Consider the following 20179-nt stretch of genomic DNA (forward strand, 5'->3'; position numbering starts at 1 on the left):
ATAATTAAAGAAAAAGAAAAATAGAAATGGACACTTGAAAGGTTAGGTAAGTGGATGTGAGATATAGTGTGATTGAGCTAATATGTAATGTAATGTAAGTGGATGTGAGATATAGTGTGATTGAGCTAATACGAACATGCCACATGTAATGTAATGTAATGTAATGAGAGATATAGAAGTGTTTTAATTAAAATATTTGTTATTCACTAATTAACCCTTTTGTAGTATAAATTTTTAAAAGTGAAAGAGTAAATTAGTAAGTTATGGCAATTGAGTTAGTATAGCATCTGGGGGTCTTATTAGAGACGCTATGAAAAATTTTGTCAGTGGTTTTTCTTGAAATTTTTGTCAACCAATCTGTAATTTTGGTCAACCAACCTGTGCTTTGTTCGAGCTCTAAGGCCCAGTTCATTGCTTAAAAATGACATGCCGTTACTTTTGTTATGATTAATATGAAAATAATCTTCATTTCTTTACCGTCTTCATGAAGAATTATCTCTCATAGTTCAAAAATCAAACAAATTTAAAGTGTAAGATTAAGCATATTTATCAAAAAAACTAATTGTTGTGCATGACGTCATAAACACATTGAAGAGCTTGGTTAATTTGATATAGTTTGCAACTCCTCTTGTTTTTTTAATTTTATTGCTCTATGATAATAATAAGGCTCAGTTAACCCGGGCACGCGCCTGGACTCAACTCTTATTTACTTTATACTTCTCTTAATTTAATAGCCGATTTTTAAACAAAAGCAAGAGTAAAATTAGTAAAAACAAAAACAAAATTAATAAAAATAGGGCAAAATTAGCCGATTTATAACTATTTATATATTATGTCACATGTAAGTTACGCGGTTAAAATTTTTGTCTAGGCTATCTAAAATTATTAACTCCGCAACTGATAATAAGGAATCTCCTTCCTCATGTATACAGACGGATCATTCATGATATTATGGGAGCAACTGCCCCACTAATTTTTTTTTTTTTCTCAATAAGTATATATTGAAATTCCCATAAAACTCTTTTTCCTAAGAACTTGTAATTTTTCTTCTATATAACAAACCAACATATCGAGACTACTCTGTTTTTTCCTACACTATCGGTACAAGCAGTGGCGAAGCTAGAAAAATTATTAAGCCTGTGCAAAAACTTAAGCATATAGTCAAACTTTGAACATTTTCATAAGTGGATAATTAAGTATCTATTCTCACTTGAAGAATATAAGTATCAAGTTGATCCATTATTGTTTCACGGTCATCAACAGAAAAGTCTGCATGATAAATATCAGCAAGACGAGTAAGTTTATTGTCACGACCAGCAAAATACACAGAGTCGCCACCATTGTTTATTCGTCTTAGGGACAGGAAACAATAGGGAAAACCAAAAAGGGAAAAATTCTAGATTTGGGAGTCGATTAAGCAAGGGGAAGATGTTAGGCATCTCTCGCTTCCCTTGTACTCAAGGGAAACCTCTCATAGGATTAGGGTAAATGTGCTTGCTAAGAAAATGTTTGCTTTTATTTCTACTTCTATTTATTTATTTACAAAGTATATGTAGAAGGGTTTAATTAGAAAATGGTTAATTGAAAGCTAGAGGACTCGGTAAAGCATCACATTTTATGTATACGTAGTTCGAATGTATTGATTAGTGGATTTTAATTATGAAAAAGAAATCTTGATCTTTTAATTAAGTTAGTGAAAAAATTTCTAATTAATTAGAACTTAAGCTAAAGGGAAATTATTTTTGGTGTATTTTGAATACTTGTTAATAAGAAACTAAACCTAAATTAAATGAGGAGAAATGTTTTTTTATTTATTTTCATATTTGAACTAAATGTAAAGAGAAATACATTTTTTATGACGTAATTAACAAAACTATGATATTTGTCTAATTAGCTAGACTAAAATTAATCTAATTGAATGATCTAAACTAAATAAAGATTAGCGAAAAAACCAACTTAAACTAATTTAATAAGTAAAAAAGTTAAACTATTAGTAAAAAAAAAAATTATATTTTTTTAGAGATAAAAGGTAGTGCATTGACAGTGTAAAATAGTTTTACACTGTCATCCAATAAAAAACTATCAATTAGCCATGTCATTAAATAATTTTTTAAATAAAAGAGTGGTTTAATTGGATACATAGTAGTGATTGGTTGATAGTGTAAAAATATTTTACACTGTCAGTGCATATTTTTTGTTTATGACGGAAGTAAGTTAACTAATACTAATTAATTGAATAATACGCATAGAAAAAATAAAATAAAACAAATTTGAAAATAAACAAGGAAAGATAAAATAGAAAGTATAAGAGGATGCTAATTAAAAAATGAGATTATATAAAAATTAGTTATAACTTTGCTCCAAGACCCATACTAAACAAATCTTAATTACTACTAATTAAAATAAATTGAACAAAATAAAAAATTTAAGTAAAACAAAAGGAAAAGGAAAAAAATAAAATAAATTAAAGATGAAAATGCAGAGTGGGAGACGTTGCCCATGGTCACTTCCGGATCAAAATAAAATAACATTGACTTTTCAAGTACAAATTTCAACCAATATCTATGAGACATATGGCATGCAAATAGCAAAGAAATAAAATTTACTGGGCCCCAGCCTGGGCAAGTGCCCACCCTGGCCGAACCCAAGAACCGCCTATGGGTACAAGCCATTGATATACACTTATATTATTTTATAAGCATATATCAAAATATATACTCATGAATGTCTAAATTATTTGAAATTTTGTATACATGATTATCAAAAAAAATATAACAGAAATCACCTATTAACTTTATTTGTTTAGTGTTTTACACAAAATTATTGAAGATATAATAATGTACTAAGTTAAACATCTAATTTCAACAAATCATGAATATATTAAAAAAAGAAGAAAAACAAGCACATGAAGTGACCATAAATCTACCTCATCTAGTTCTTTGAGTGGCAATCAAGTAAAACAAAAGTGCATGCACAATACAAGCAAGAATATATTCCACACAACAATAACTATGTACTGCCCAAATCCTAAGAAATGCAATGCACCACCGTCACTACTTGTCCTTTATCATCTCAACACATTGTTTCCTCACTAACATATTAATTAAAGCAACTACAGAATCAACTTTAGTTTATATACTTTACGGCTGCCAACTACTTATATTACACTCCATTGCTCTCACTCTCAGAAAAACCAGTGTGGTATCAATTTCAACATCCAATGGATTCAAGTGCTTACATTCTTAGAGTCAGCATTGCTTATTTTTGTCTTCTCATCCTATTTTCCACTATTTTTCCTTTGTCTGGTAAGTCATGCATATATAGTATTATGCTTCATTCACTTATGTATCTTTTAGTGTGTATAATGTAATTACTTATTATTAATAAAACATATTTAACTTTTATTGTTTATATAATATTTGCAGGTGCAACAAACAAATTTTCATCATTTGAATACTTAGACACCGATTCATATGGTTCTCCATCTTCTCAACCATTACCACCTTTCAACTCACTTGCACCACAACCTTATTCCTCTCTTCCAAACCCACCACCAAGTCCAAAAACCATTATTACAATCTCACCACCACCAACACCACCTCCAAGCCCACCAAAACATGTTCCAAGCCCACCTAAAACTGTTACAAGCCCACCTAAGGCTTATCCACCACCACAACCCTCACCTCATAAAAACTCACCACCACACTATGCTATTTGGTGTGTTGCAAAGCCAACAGTTCCTGATCCTATAATACAATTTGCAATGGACTATGCATGTGGGTCTGGGGCAGATTGCAAATCGATTCAGCCCAATGGGCCATGCTTTCAGCCCAACACTTTGTTGGCCCATGCTTCTTTTGCTTTCAATAGCTACTGGCAGAACACTAAGATTGGTGGGGGCACTTGTGATTTTGGTGGTACTGCTATGCTTGTCAACGTTGATCCAAGTAAGTTTTTGCTACCATCTTTAAATACAGCTATCACTTAATTATATCATTTATTCGTTAAAGATTGAATCTTAAACCAACCGTTTAAAAATATTTAATTTAACTAACACGTATCAGTTAAGCTAGTAATAGATAATTTATTTACGCTGAAAAATATATAAATTAAATATTTTGAAAAATATTTATTTTATTGAAATTGTATGACAAAATTAAGACTTCACAGGTTTCATATTGAGATTCTTTTTTTTGTTGAAATGAGATCCTTATTTAGTCGTTTGTTATGTCATTTCAATGTCTCACCTCGTCTTCTTATGGTTGTGCTTTCAAAAAATTTATTTTGAGGCTTCAATTTAAAATTATAGGACTATTGACAGACTGACATTTTTCTCAATTTCACTGTTTATTTGGCAGGTTATGACAAATGCAACTTCATGTCGACTTAGCTCATTGCTTTCTAGTATGATACATAGCATTTGGAGACCTGCTAAATATTGAAAACCTCTCTTTCCAAAGTAATTTTTGATGTAACAATAAATTCCCTTGCTTAATTAGAGATGTTTTTTGGATTTTTTTTTATCATCCTCCCTTGCTTAATTAGTGACATTATTGGAAATAAAAAAAATTATTTTAAAAAACGCATTCTTGCAAATAAATTCGCATCATCCAATTGTTGTTGGTTTTAATATTATTATATCAACGAATCAGCTGTTTAATGTGATATTTTATATTATACGAATAAAATAAAATTGACTAGAAAATAAATAATATATTTAATTTGATATAGAGAATGACAGTCATTGAGTTAGATATTAAGTAGTTTTATAATACATCCGATCCACATTTATAGTAAAATTTCATAACTACCACCGGCGTGCATGTTTGTCACATGTTCTATGCTAATACTCCATTCTTCAATATTTCATACTCCATTCTTCAATATTTCATAGGGCGGCGTGTTTGGATTTGCGGAGTATAGAATAGAATTGCTTCTAATAAAATTGAGTTGGGTAGAGTTAATTTTATTAGAATTGAATTTAACATAATTGATTTATGTTTGGATATATTTATGTAAAAGTGAGTTAAATAATAAATTATAATGTAAAAATCATCTAAACTCAATTATGGACGCAGAAGCTACAAATTTTATCTTCAAGTAGAATTAATTCTAAGGACATAATCAATTCTATTTTTGTCAAATCAAACATCTTAAAATCACCCGGAATCAATTCTACACTTTTAAAATTGCGTTTAACTTTTCTAAAAGTCAAACCAAACATGCATGCACGTAGTAGAGATAGCTAAAGATAGCTAGGAGTGTGCATGGTTGGTTATTTTCAAAAACCAAACCATAACCATTTTAAAACTATTTAAATGGTTTGGATTTATGACCATAACCACATTTTAATCAAAACTGGTTATAAATTTGGTTATGATTATATAACTGGTTTTTAAAAAAAGTTCGGTTTTTCCAACATTTTTTTTTCCAATTTTTTTATTTATTTTGAGAATTAAAATATTTGGATTTGGATAATAACCTGATTATAACCGAATCCAAAATAATTTAACCGGTTAATAACCATTTAATTATATTCGAATTATATGAATGGATAACCAAATTATTAATAACTAAATCGATTAATAACCATTCAATTATATCTAATTATTTAAAAATGATTTATATTTGATTATGAATTTGGACATCAAAATATTTTGCACATCCCTAAAGCTAAAGAACTACATGTGTATTTCTGAGTGTGTAATTACTATTGACCAAATAACTTTGAAGATAAGAAGAATGTGAGTTATTCGAAATTTCAAAATATCTATTTATAAAATTTTTAATTTTAAAATCATTTATGCTAGATGGTGGTAGAAGATAGCAGAGAAAAGCATTGAAATAATAGAGAAGAGAATAGACCGATAAGGATGCTCATGGACCATTTATCTCCATAACCAATTCATATATATCTATTTATTATTATTATTATTATTATTATGGAATTTTAAAATCAATTGTTATAAACAGATTTATTTTTTTTAAATTGGTTATTATTCGGGTATATCCATAACCAAATTTAATAACTGATTTTCAATTTTATAAATGGTTTTTAATTTCATAATTAATTTTAAACTTAAAAATTCTATTTTTAAAATTTATTAAATCACTTTCATGATAAGATAATAAAAAATTTATTTATTTAATTATCAAATCAAATTTAAACTGTTTTTAAAAAAATTTATATATGTATAGTTGAATTTGATTCAATTTTAATCTTAATGTTAAAATAATAGTAATTTATTTGATACATTAAATTATCAGTAAAAATTCACTCGAACTGAATCGAACTGTTTCAATTTACTAAGAACTGAAGTGAACCAAAATTATTAGTTTGGTATACCATTTCAAAATTTTGAACTGTACCGAATCAGTAGAAACGGTTTTTCCCAAACCAAACCAATAGAAGCGATTTTTCCCAAACCGAACTATTTATTAAAGAACATAACCGTTAAGTTATTTTTCAATTTAAAAAAAAAAATTGAAAAGTTTAAAACATTTTTTTATTTTCAATTTTGATTTGATTCGGATTTAGTTTCAGTTCGGTTCAATTTCAGTTAGTTGCAGTTCACTTCTAGAACTATATGTCCATAATGGTTTGGTCCATTACGTAACAGTTCGGTTATAATAATTTCAATTCGATTCAGTTCAACACTTCGGTTTAGTTATTGGATTTTTTGAACAGCGTAATGACCTTAACACTTTCCAGGTTCTAAATCTATTTTAGATGTGTATTTAAAATTGAATTACGACTTTTGCTTCAACAAACTTTTTCAAGAACCTTTCAAACTAATGTCTTTTTTATGAGAAAATCTATGAATGACTCGATTAAACTCAAACATAAAATTTTAATTGTACATATACGTTTCTAAAATGAACCTTAATGCTAGATTTCATATTCATGGCCATATTTTGATATTTAGAGAAATTTATCTATCTAGAATTACGAATCTAGTTCTTATCTTTACACTCTGTTAATGTTATCGTCAGTTGTCACTTTAAGATACCTGGTTTCAAAGTTTTCAACTTCACTTGACTTGTTTTTACTAAGAAAAAGACTTCACTGACATGTTGCATATGAAAGCCAACTCATGATTGAAGAAGTTCCGAGCCGACATCGAGATACATACAAGGTTAAGATATTACCGATACCGACATCACATAAGACATTATTAGACTAAAATCCGTTTCTCTTTCTACATGTGCGCTGTACACATTCCAAAAATGGATAGATTCTGTTCACTAAAAATGTGATTACTTACAAAAAATATATATGATGGGAATCTTAAACTTGATTATACAGTAAGCTGTTATTGTCATTATTAACCAAAAGTGACTTTATAGTATTATAGCATAAGTTGTATCAATTTGTTCTCTGATTGGAGTTAATAGGCTTGTAATATTGCAGCCCACTTATAAATGAAAGGATGGGATATTATTTTAAGCAGAAAATCTTCAAAGTCGTTTATGTGTTCATAATCATAATAGTGAATATTTGAAAAGTTAAACTAAAATTGTAAAATATAATGTTATTTGAACATAAATTGATATATTAAAGTGGAACGTCTACAATATATTGTTCAACTTATTTAGGACTTCATGTTTTTTAAAAATAAAAAATATTTTTATTAGTGTTTTAAGTAGAGAAAGCTATAGAGCTCTTGTATTTAAGGGAGTGTATGTTTGAGTATTTTTATATATCAAACCATATTCATTTATAAACTATAAAATAGATAAAAATTATTACCACAATCACATTTCAATCAAAATTAATTACAAAATTTGTTATAAATTTGGTTATGTTTAAATAATCAATTTTAATTTGGTTATTTTTTAAAAAACTATTTTGAAACCGATTATTTATAATTTGGATAAGAAAATTGGTTTTTCATTTGTTTAAAAACCGATTATTTTTTAAAATTGATTTTTAATGTCAAATTTTACACAAAAATTAATATTTTTAGTTTTATAAAATAGATTTAAGTAAATATTAAACTAAAAATGATTTTAAAAATTTTGATATTAAAAACTGAAATTTTAACATAGAAACTTTAAAACATAAATTTTGATAGCATATTAGGCACAATGCCACTAATTACAAATAAAAAATAATAGTTATAAAATAGAATAATATTATTACAAATAAAAAATAATAGTTATAAAATAGAATAATATTATTACAAATAAAAATAGTAGTTATAAAATAGAATAATATTAAACTACGGTTATAGATCCTCATCATGTAAGCTTTAAAATAGTTACGGCCACATTTAGTTACTAGTCACAAATTTGTTTAATACAACAGATTATTCAAATTTTAAAAAAAATTAACAATAGCAGTTTTTGTAATAAAACTGGCACTAGATGTCCTAGATGTAATTATTGTAATTTATTTGATTTGCAACAACACTAATATGGTGTATGTGTAAAAAAAAAATTATACTAGATAATTTTTTTATCCACCCCGACCTTCTTAAAAATCTGCACGAAATTCCTAAAACGCTCTTATATTTTAAAAGTGCATCTCCGAAGACATCTTTTTCTGAAGAAAAAAAAATGATTTTGGATGTACACTTTTGAAAAATGCAATTTTTATAAAAAAAAAAAATACCTTCGAAAATACACTTCCGAAATAACCCCTTAAAATATTTTAGAAACGCATTTCTGAAATATCATCACAAAGTCCAATTTTTCTCAAAGCACAATGGAGAAGAAGGAACAAATTTAAACAAAGTAGATGCAATTGAGTGATTAAAGTCCCCGTCATGGGCAGCTTTGGTTTTTGTAATGATTCATATGTTCCATTTTTTAAAAACTAATATTTCCGAATTAGTGTTTATTGGTAGGTACAAAATTGAGTTGATTTTTTGAAAAGAATGGAATTCTGTTTGATGATGAGTGTGAAAGTGCATTGATTTTTTGAGAAAGGACCAAATTTAAACAACGTAATGGAAGAGAGAAGATAACAGAAAAAAAGGACCAAATTGATGCAACTAGGGGTGGGAATAGGCCAGGCCGACTAACAGGGGCCTACAGCCCAGCCTACATAGGCCAAGACCAGGCCAGGCTTTTTACATAAATAGAAAAGGCCTAGGCTTTTTTATAAGCCTATTTAGCTAAAAAGGCTAGGCCACAGGCCATATAAAAAGCCTTTTAAGCCTATGAGGCTGGCCTATTTAAATAAATTTGAATAATTTTATTAATATTATACTGTATTTTGTATTTTGAATTAAAATATAAAAATAAATATTAGTTATCTTAAAGAAATTATGAAAATAAGATGGAAAAAATCTTATGAACAATGTCATAAGTTACTTCCATAAGTTTTTTCAAACAAATAGTATCACAAAATTTATACAACTAGGTAAACTCAAATAAGTCAATGCAAACAAACATTCAATCTCACTGATCTTTTAATTTGTTAGTCTATATAAAGTTGAGTTGAATGACTTATTTACAAATGTTCAAATGAAATAGGCTTTTAAGTAGGCTAACAGGCCAATCAGACCTTCTAAAAGGCCAGGCTTAGGCAAAAAAATAAGCCTACTATAGGCTACAGGCCAGGCTTAGGCTTTGAATTTTTTAGCAGGCCAGGCTCAGGCTTGGCAAAACCTAGCTCGGCCCAGCCTATTCCCACCCCTAGATGCAACCACCATAATGGAAGAGAGAAGATAATAGAAAAAGAAAAAAATGGGTTTTTGTTTCGGAGAAGAAGGTTGAGGGTTTTTGTTTTTGGAGATGCATTTCCGAAAACACCTAAAAATGAGTTATTTCGGAGATGCATATCCGAAAACACAAAAAAAGAGTGTTTTCTGAGATGTATCCCCGAAATCAGGAGTATGGGATTTTAAGCAGGGATTCTCACCCAATGGAGGTGGATAAAGAAATTGTCACATTATTATCTATTTTAGCACAGCAGCGCATTTCAAAATTGAAAGTTTCTCAATAGACTCATGGATCCGTAGATGCATCTACAGAAGCGTATAAAACATAGTGAATCTTGAGATTTTTTCAATTAATTTGAAATTTTCCAAGTTCAAACTTTTCCGTAGATGTAACTACGAAAGGTTTTTCCCAATTAATTGAGAATTTGGGATTTTCTCAATTAATCAAACTCCATCAAACATTTTCCTAGATGTAACTACAGAAGATTTTTCCCAGTTAATTGAAAATTTGGAATCTTCTCTATTAATTTATAATTTAATTGGAGATTTTCCCAATTAATTGGGAAAATCTCAAATTAATTAAGTTTAATGACATCTACGTAATTGTTAAAACATAGTGAAAGTTGAGATTTTTCCAATTAATTGGAAAAATCCTAAATTAAGTTACAAATTAATTAATTGGGAAAATCCCAAATTAATTTCTTTTACTATGTTTTAAGGGGTTCCGTTTTAAGGGAGTCTGTAGATGCATTTCTGGAAAAAAAAAACTAAATTTTTTTTTAAAAAAATGCTTCCGGAGATCCATCTACGAAAGTACGAGGTCAAATTTGTCAATTCGGTGGTACACCTAAATGCTATGTGGTGGGTGAGAAATTTTCTCAAAATTTTACATATTGTATTATATATTGATTTTAAACACAGCACTGCAAAACCTTTAACAAATTTATAATTATATATTTATTTGAAAGATAAATTGTAGTTATATGATAAAAGGGAGGGGACAAAACGTATATGAGTGAATATTTAGCACAATGAAAATTTGAAATATTTATTTAATTTGGACATTTAGATAATAATTGGATTTCAACCAAATTCAAAAATAAAATATGGTTGGATAGCCAATCATACGTAAATAAACCGGTTTATAACCATAAATCAAATCCGGATATTTAACGAAGATTTAGATCTAGTAATAAATTTAGCCGTCATAATCGAATATTTTGCACACCTTTTATCTGTATCTAAATTTTTGAATTAATGCATGAATTCTATGAGTTTCAAAGATTAGGGAGGATCGTGGTAAGAAAACAGTCTCAGTCTTTCTGCAACTCCTCATCGAAGACGTATACTTACTACATATGTTCTCTCACATAAATCAGAGGAGCGGTTTTCTCCAGCAGCCTTGTCCAAAACATCCCCTTTCAAAAACACCTAATCTGTCATTGGCCTGTGATGGACATGGGCTCATCGCACCCGTCCGTTCCGTCGTATGACCCTTTCATGTCACTTATGAACTGATCGTATCATGTGGTGTTTCTCTCTATAACCCAATAAAAATTATCCCAATCCTTGAATACTTAAATACATATATGTTAAAGATTGTAAATAAGATCTAAGTTAATTCATTAAGCTTAATTAAGTGGTTGGTTTCGGAAACATGTGAATGGGAACACTACTAGATTAATCCTTTTCCACCTTTCATGAAATGCACAAGCATATGGAATATACACAAGTTAAGAATGTTATGACAGATATACAACCATATTGCTTATAAGATAAAAATATATCATCTAACTTATTTTCAAATTCTATAATTCTACTATTCTAGCAGTATAAACATTTCTTTAACATTTCCAAATTTCATAATTCTAGCAGTATAAACATTTTTTTAAAGACTAAACATATTTGACTAAAGCAACAATAACCTACACTGAAAACATTACATTCAATCATATAACTCCAAGTCAGTGATTTTTATGTCGATCCAAGTAAATGATTCAATAAAAAACAATGAACAGTATAGTGCCAATATACAGTATTGTTATTTAGCTACATTGATTGGTGTAACACAGTGTTGAATGTGACCCACGACAAAGATTTATCAAAATTTCAAGATTTTGTATGCACTATATAAACATCTTAACTCACCCATTTATTGTAAGTGGAGTGTGAAGCAGTAGTAGCATGCAGCAGTAGTACAATCTTTGAAACATGGCAAACTATGCTATAGCCAATGTTTTAATCCTTTTCTTAAACTTGAGTACCTTACTCAATGTTCTTGCTGCTCCTTATTGTCCTACACCATCTCCTAAGCCACCAACGCACCACACTCCTGTTGTTAAACACCCAGTTGAAAAGCCACCAAAGAATCATCCTCCTAAACCATCACCAAAACCGCCACATGTTTACCCTCCTCATCATCCTAAACCTCCAACAGTACATCCACCTCACGTTCCAAAACCCCCCACAAAGCACCCACCTTATGTACCAAAACATCCGCCACCTGTTGTGAAACCACCTCATGGTCCTAAACCACCTTATGTACCAAAACATCCGCCACCTGTTGTGAAACCACCTCATGGTCCTAAACCACCGGTTGCGCCTGTAACGCCACCATATAGTCCTACTCCACCTGTTGTGAAACCGCCTCACGTGCCGAAACCACCAGTTGCGCCAGTAACACCACCATATGGTCCTACTCCACCTGTGGTGAGCCCACCTCATATTCCTAAACCACCCATTGCGCCAATAACGCCACCATATGGTCCTACGCCAAAACCGCCAACTATTACTCCACCAACACCACCAGTGATTACACCACCAACACCAAAACCACCTGTTGTTAGTCCGCCAACACCAACACCGCCAGTGATTACACCACCAACACCAAAACCGCCAACAACTACTCCACCGACACCGCCAGTGATTACACCGCCAACACCAACACCGCCGGTTGTTACTCCACCAACACCAAAACCGCCAACAACTACTCCACCAACACCAACACCGCCAATGATTACACCACCAACACCAAAACCGCCAACACCAACACCACCTATTGTTACTCCACCAACACCGCCGGTGATTACACCACCAACACCAACACCACCAGTTGTTACTCCGCCAACACCAACACCGCCGGTGATTACTCCACCAACACCAACACCGCCAATTGTTACTCCACCAACACCACCAGTTGTTACACCACCAACACCGAAACCGCCAACACCAACACCGCCAATTGTTTCTCCACCAACACCAACACCACCAGTTGTTACACCACCAACACCGAAACCGCCAACACCAACACCGCCAATTGTTTCTCCACCAACACCAACACCGCCGGTGACTACACCACCAACACCGAAACCTCCAACAACTACTCCACCTACACCACCAGTAATTACACCGCCAACACCAACACCACCAATTATTACTCCGCCAACACCAACACCGCCAGTGATTACACCACCAACACCAACACCGCCAATTGTTACTCCACCAACACCAACACCGCCGGTGATTACACCACCAACACCGAAACCTCCAACACCAACACCTCCAATTGTTACTCCACCAACACCAACACCGCCGGTGATTACACCACCAACACCGAAACCTCCAACAACTACTCCACCTACACCACCAGTGATTACACCGCCAACACCAACACCACCAGTTGTTACTCCGCCAACACCGAAACCGCCAACTCCAACACCGCCAATTGTTACTCCACCAACACCGCCGGTGATTACACCACCAACACCGAAACCTCCAACAACTACTCCACCTACTCCACCAGTGATTACACCGCCAACACCAACACCACCAGTTGTTACTCCGCCAACACCAACACCCCCAATTGTTACTCCACCAACACCAACACCGCCGGTGATTACACCACCAACACCGAAACCACCAACACCAACACCACCAATTGTTTCTCCACCAACACCAACACCGCCGGTGATAACACCACCAACACCTAAACCTCCAACAACTACTCCACCTACTCCGCCAACACCAACACCACCAGTTCTTACGCCGCCAACACCAACACCGCCGGTGATTACACCACCAACACCAACACCGCCGGTGATTACACCACCAACACCAAAACCTCCAACACCAACACCTCCAATTGTTACTCCACCAACACCAACACCGAAACCACCAACAACTACTCCACCTACACCGCCAACACCAACACCACCAGTTATTACTCCACCAACACCGAAACCGCCAACTCCAACACCGCCAATTGTTACTCCACCAACACCAACACCGCCGGTGATTACACCACCAACACCGAAACCTCCAACAACTACTCCACCTACTCCACCAGTGATTACACCGCCAACACCAACACCACCAGTTGTTACTCCGCCAACACCAACACCGCCGGTGATAACACCACCAACACCGAAACCTCCAACACCAACACCACCAGTTATTACTCCGCCAACACCAACACCGCCAGTGGTTACACCACCAACACCGAAACCGCCAACAACTACTCCACCAACACCACCAGTGATTACGCCTCCAACACCAACACCGCCGGTGATTATACCACCAACACCGAAACCGCCAACACCAACACCGCCAATTGTTTCTCCACCAACACCAACACCGCCGGTGATTACACCACCAACACCAAAACCTCCAACAACTTCTCCACCTACTCCACCAGTAATTACACCGCCAACACCAACACCACCTGTTGTTACTCCGCCAACACCGAAACCTCCAACACCAACACCTCCAGTTATTACTCCGCCAACACCAACACCTCCAGTGATTACACCACCAACACCGAAACCGCCAACAACTACTCCACCAACACCACCAGTGATTACGCCCCCAACACCAACACCTCCAGTTGTTACTCCACCAACACCAACACCGCCGGTAATTACACCACCAACACCGAAACCGCCAACACCAACACCGCCAATTGTTTCTCCACCGACACCAACACCGCCAGTGATTACACCACCAACACCTAAACCTCCAACAACTACTCCACCTGCTCCTCCAGTGATTACTCCGCCAACACCAACACCACCAATAGTTACTCCGCCAACACCAACACCGCCGGTGATTACACCACCAACACCGAAACCTCCAACACCAACACCTCCAGTTATTACTCCGCCAACACCAACACCGCCAGTGATTACACCACCAACACCGAAACCGCCAACAACTACTCCACCAACACCAAAACCGCCAGTGATTTCACCACCAACACCGAAACCGCCCACAACTACTCCACCAACACCACCGGTGATTACACCGCCAACACCGACACCACCAGTTGTTACTCCTCCAACACCAACACCACCAGTGATTACACCACCAACACCGAAACCGCCAACAACTACTCCCCCAACACCACCAGTGATTACACCACCAAAACCACCAATTGTTAGTCCGCCAACACCTACACCTCCAGTGATTACACCACCAACACCAAAACCGCCAACAACTACTCCACCAACACCACCAGTGATTACACCGCCAACACCAAAACCACCAGTTGTTAGTCCGCCAATACCACCAGTGATTACACCACCAACACCGAAACCTCCAACACCAACACCGCCAGTGATTACACCACCAACACCAAAACCGCCAACAACTACTCCACCAACACCACCGGTGATTACACCACCAACACCTAAACCACCAGTTGTTAGTCCGCCAACACCTACACCGCCAGTGATTACACCACCAACACCAAAACCGCCAACAACTACTCCACCAACACCCCCAGTGATTACACCACCAAAACCACCAGTTGTTAGTCCGCCAACACCTACACCGCCAGTGATTACACCACCAACACCAAAACCGCCAACAACTACTCCACCAACACCTCCAGTGATTACACCACCAAGACCACCAGTTGTTAGTCCGCCAACACCTACACCGCCTGTGATTACACCACCAACACCAAAACCGCCTACAACTACTCCACCAACACCACCAGTGATTACACCACCAAAACCACCAATTGTTAGTCCGCCTACACCTACACCGCCAGTGATTACACCACCAACACCAAAACCGCCTACAACGACTCCACCAACACCACCAGTGATTACACCACCAACACCTAAACCACCAGTTGTTAGTCCGCCAACACCATTACCGCCAGTGATTACACCACCAACACCAAAACCGCCAATTACTCCCCCAACACCACCAGTGATTACACCACCAAAACCACCAGTTGTTAGTCCGCCAACACCTACACCGCCAGTGATTACACCACCAACACCGAAACCGCCTACAACTACTCCACCAACACCACCAGTGATTACACCACCAACACCAAAACCACCAGTTGTTAGTCCGCCAACACCAACACCGCCAGTGATTACACCACCAACACCAAAACCGCCAACAACTACTCCACCATCACCGCCAGTGATTACACCACCAAAACCACCAGTTGTTAGTCCGCCAACACCTACACCGCCAGTGATTACACCACCAACACCAAAACCGCCTACAACTACTCCACCAATACCAAAACCACCAGTTGTTAGTCCGCCAACACCAACACCGCCAGTGATTACACCACCAACACCAAAACCGCCAACAACTACTCCACCAACACCGCCAGTGATTACACCACCAAAACCACCAGTTGTTAGTCCGCCAACACCTACACCGCCAGTGATTAAACCACCAACACCAAAACCGCCTACATCTACTCCACCAACACCACCAGTTGTTACACCGCCAACACCTAAACCACCAGTTGTTAGTCCGCCAACACCTACACCACCAGTGATTACACCACCAACTCCAAAACCGCCACCAACTACTCCACCAACACCAAAACCACCAGTTATTAGTCCACCAACACCTACACCGCCTGTGAAGACACCACCAACACCACCTAGTGGATCTCCATGTCCACCACCTGCACAACCAACATGCCCTATTGATGCTTTGAAATTGGGTGCATGTGTTGATGTACTTGGTGGAATCATACATATTGGAATTGGTGGTAGTGCTAAACAGACGTGTTGTCCGTTGATTCAAGGACTTGCGGATTTAGATGCTGCTGTGTGTCTCTGCAGCACTATCAAACTCAAGCTTCTCAATGTAAACCTTGTTTTACCCATTGCTCTTCAGCTTCTAGTTGATTGTGGCAAACATCCACCAGAAGGATTTAAGTGTCCAGCTTAGTGCACTTTTGGTTTTCTAGTATTTCATACATCTAGTACATTTGTATTTTTGAGGTAATTCTACCTTTCTATTATTAAAATTCTACTAATAAAAGTTTTCTAGTATTTCATACAGTTTCTTAAGTTAAATTTTTATACTACGTGACTTAGCTGTGTGTTAATGTTTACAGGAATTGCATGAATATTATTAGGTTTCTTGGAATAAGGTTAACGTACACAAGTTGAAAGAGAAGTATTGCAGGAATTCTCATTGCTTATCAAGTTGTTGTAGGATACCACTAATAAAGGCCAAGAATGTAGTAGAAGTACTGTGGTGGAAATTGTGTAACTGGGTGCAGACTAAAAAATTTTCTGCGCTTCATATGAGATACCTTTTTATTTTATTATCAGCATTGTCAATCGAAAATCCAAAGCATTGCTTGAATACTTTTATATTTCCTATCTGAGTGTTGATAATTAAAAGTGCATATTTAAACAGTATACATTATCGTCATCAGATTATTTGCTTTTGTTAGCATGTCAGAGTGTTTGACAGCAACAAAATTGTTGGTAGACTATCATTAATCTTGAAACAATTTGTCAAAGGAAATGTGTGGGGATAAATTGTTGGTAGACTATCATTGTCAAATTTAAAAAAAAAAAAAAAAAACAATGTACCTTTAGATTGTAGTTATACTCAACATTAATTAGCTAGCAGCACAATTGATTTTAGCTCCAACTTACAGTCCAAATTGATAGTTGACACAATATTTCTATGGATTATGCACAATACTTCTCCCATGTGGTGTTTATGCACTTAACTGAAAAATCAATCAATCTTATTATTAAGGTATCTTTTAATAGCATAAGCAAAAATAGAAAACAAACAGAAATGAGATAGACAAGTCATGTAACAACTATAAATCACTTTCAACTCAAAAAGGTAGGTAAGGGTTTATGGCATAAATTATAAACACAAAATGCTATCATCTTTCATACCCTGCAAATACCAATTCAGTTTGTAACCATTCACATTATCTATCATTATCACTGAATGATGACCAAAATTAAAACAAGTCGTCATTATCATTAGACATGCCCATAAAACAAGATGAACAGAACTGAGGTAATTAAGTGGCACATTAGCCAATTCTTCTGTAACTAGAATATTGATATCACCAAACCATCATAAACAATCATTAACTAAGCTGTTAACTAACTTTTTATCCTAATCTACTTGATTACCACAAATTTCTATAGATCTTATGGATAGCTAGCTTTCAATAAACATTCTCTTGTATAGTTCTGCTGCACAGAATCTCTAAAATTTCTCATTGCTAATTACTCAGGTTGTTTCAAAGCACTTCACAAGAAATAGTTAGTACACTAGAAATTGGATCAATACAAAAGAGACTTACCATTTCAAAATTGCTAATTACTCTAAAAGTTCTCATTGCTAACTAATCCTCTGCTAAGCTAAGATTCTCTAAAAGTTCTCATTGTTAATTACTCTTCCTCAGCTAATTGCTTTCAAGCCAAGATTGTTTCAAAGCACTTCACATGAAATAGTTAGTATACTAGAAATTAGATAAATACAAAAGAGAATTACAGAGCTTTGGGTCATGAGAATGTGCTCCTCTAAAGATCTTAGTTTCAAATTCCGCTAAGTGGAGACAATTCTTGTGTAGGCTCATGTTCATACAGAGCTATGCTCTGGCTTTAAACTGGACCTCCACAAGTGGACCGTGGAATTGATCCCCTTGAATTAGTCGGTCACAAGACCGGATACCAAGATTTAAAAAAAACCAAAGAAAATTACATTTTAAAATTTCTAGTTACTCTAAAAGCTCTCATTGCTAATTAGTAATTACTCCTCAGCTAAGATTCTCTAAAAGTTATCGTCGTCAATTACTCCTCCTCTAATAGTTATCATTCACAAAAGACAATAACATCACTTTAAGTTCCTTCAACAATCATAGCTTCTCTTTCTTCTCAACTATTCGACATGTTACAATATTCTAATAGTTACTTCAAAGAAACGCTATATACATAAGCCTATAACCTTTTAGTATCTCACTCATTACAAGCTCAAACATGGTTTCAGTGGCTACATCATTAACATTCAAAATTAACAGAATGCACAAACTAACACCAAAACTTTCAAAATATCTAGAAACAGATACCTAGAGCAAAATCAAGTTCATAACCATCCAAATCAACAACCAAACCAAACATGTGATTCCACATTGGGTAGAAAATATTTACCTTGACACAATTAGCAATTAGAAAATATTTGTCGCCAAGTGCAAGTTGTTTCTGATTTCTTCCGCATATTTTCGCCAAAACCTCGAATCAACCTAGCGCCAAAACAAACATAAAATCAAAATAGATATATAAATAAATCATAAAAATAATGTATCTATAACGAGGGACAAAAATAACTTCCATTTTTTTAGTCGAATGGAGTTTAATTGGAGAAGTGAAATGAGAAAAACCTAGTGATGGCAAATAGGGCTTTGAGGGAAGGTAACCTAACGGACGATAGCAAAGTAGCTGTGACGATTAAGGAGGATGGCGAAAACAGCTTACGGAAGGGGTAATTGTTAATGGAGAGACGAGAATATGAGAGAGATGCAACATAACTGATGATGGATGAAGGTGAGTCTGTGATAGAGAAGGCGGCCGGAGGAGGAGGGTGTTAGAGGGGAAGGGATTCCATGACAATTAGGCGCCAAAATCATCCGACTTTGAGTTTATCTCTCAATACAAAACATTCACTCTGGTTTAGAATGGATTTGAATCATAGAAAAAAGATTTCACATGCAGAACTGATACTGGTTAATGTTCATTTTAATATGTTACTAGAATCTATTAGGGATTGGATTGAGTGACTTTATTATTGGGGTGACTTTTGTAACTTTAGACTATTTCATAGATAAATGAATGATTATTAATAGGATCAGGGAGTATATGGACGGGTTGTGGACGGTTTTTACCTTCCCAAATTTAAATCGGAATTTTGAAACAGTTTTATTCTCCGTCTTAAATTTAAATGTGGACGGAGAACTAAAAATTAAATCCGTCACAAACGAGTTTGAGTTGAGTTCCGATATCTCCACTATGTCAAATAATCTCAACAAATTTCATACATACATGTCAAATATTTTAAATTATAAATACAGATCAAATTATCAAAACATTGACCGTATATTTAATATTTTAAATTATCAAAAATAAATAATATTGTACATAATAAAATAAACGAAACGGATTTGGGGGCGAGTTCGGGTTAGATACTAGTATCCTCTTTACCCGACCGTCCCCATA

The 20179-nt window shown here is 34.8% G+C and overlaps 3 protein-coding genes across 4 annotated transcripts; 2 read left to right on the top strand and 1 right to left on the bottom strand.

Annotated features, from left to right (window-relative positions):
• Positions 1–3036: 3036 nt before the first annotated feature.
• Positions 3037–4523, top strand: LOC131621313 (major pollen allergen Ole e 10-like). The gene is made up of 3 exons (XM_058892359.1): positions 3037–3305; positions 3426–3947; positions 4359–4523. Exons 1-3 carry the CDS (start codon positions 3221–3223, stop codon positions 4388–4390), a joined length of 639 nt encoding a protein of 212 aa, XP_058748342.1. The 5' UTR covers positions 3037–3220; the 3' UTR covers positions 4391–4523.
• A 3705-nt stretch (positions 4524–8228) lies between these two features.
• On the bottom strand, positions 8229–19755 carry LOC131621315 (uncharacterized). 2 transcript variants are annotated; one of them, XM_058892362.1, is made up of 3 exons: positions 19384–19755; positions 19118–19209; positions 8229–17673 (listed from the first exon to the last, which is right to left on the bottom strand). In XM_058892362.1, the coding sequence occupies exon 3, from the start codon at positions 16673–16675 to the stop codon at positions 12389–12391; it is 4287 nt and encodes a 1428-aa protein (XP_058748345.1). In that variant the 5' UTR covers positions 16676–17673; positions 19118–19209; positions 19384–19755; the 3' UTR covers positions 8229–12388. The 2 variants fall into 2 exon arrangements, with proteins under 2 accessions (XP_058748345.1, XP_058748344.1); XM_058892361.1 differs by having other exon boundaries at positions 19348–19755.
• Positions 11880–12348, top strand: LOC131621314 (early nodulin-75-like). Its single transcript, XM_058892360.1, has 2 exons — positions 11880–12272; positions 12337–12348. Exons 1-2 carry the CDS (start codon positions 11880–11882, stop codon positions 12346–12348), a joined length of 405 nt encoding a protein of 134 aa, XP_058748343.1.
• Positions 19756–20179: the final 424 nt, after the last annotated feature.

The sequence above is a fragment of the Vicia villosa genome, unplaced genomic scaffold (assembly GCF_029867415.1).
Source record: "Vicia villosa cultivar HV-30 ecotype Madison, WI unplaced genomic scaffold, Vvil1.0 ctg.000001F_1_1_4_unsc, whole genome shotgun sequence".
In the NCBI taxonomy this organism is placed as follows: domain Eukaryota; kingdom Viridiplantae; phylum Streptophyta; class Magnoliopsida; order Fabales; family Fabaceae; genus Vicia; species Vicia villosa.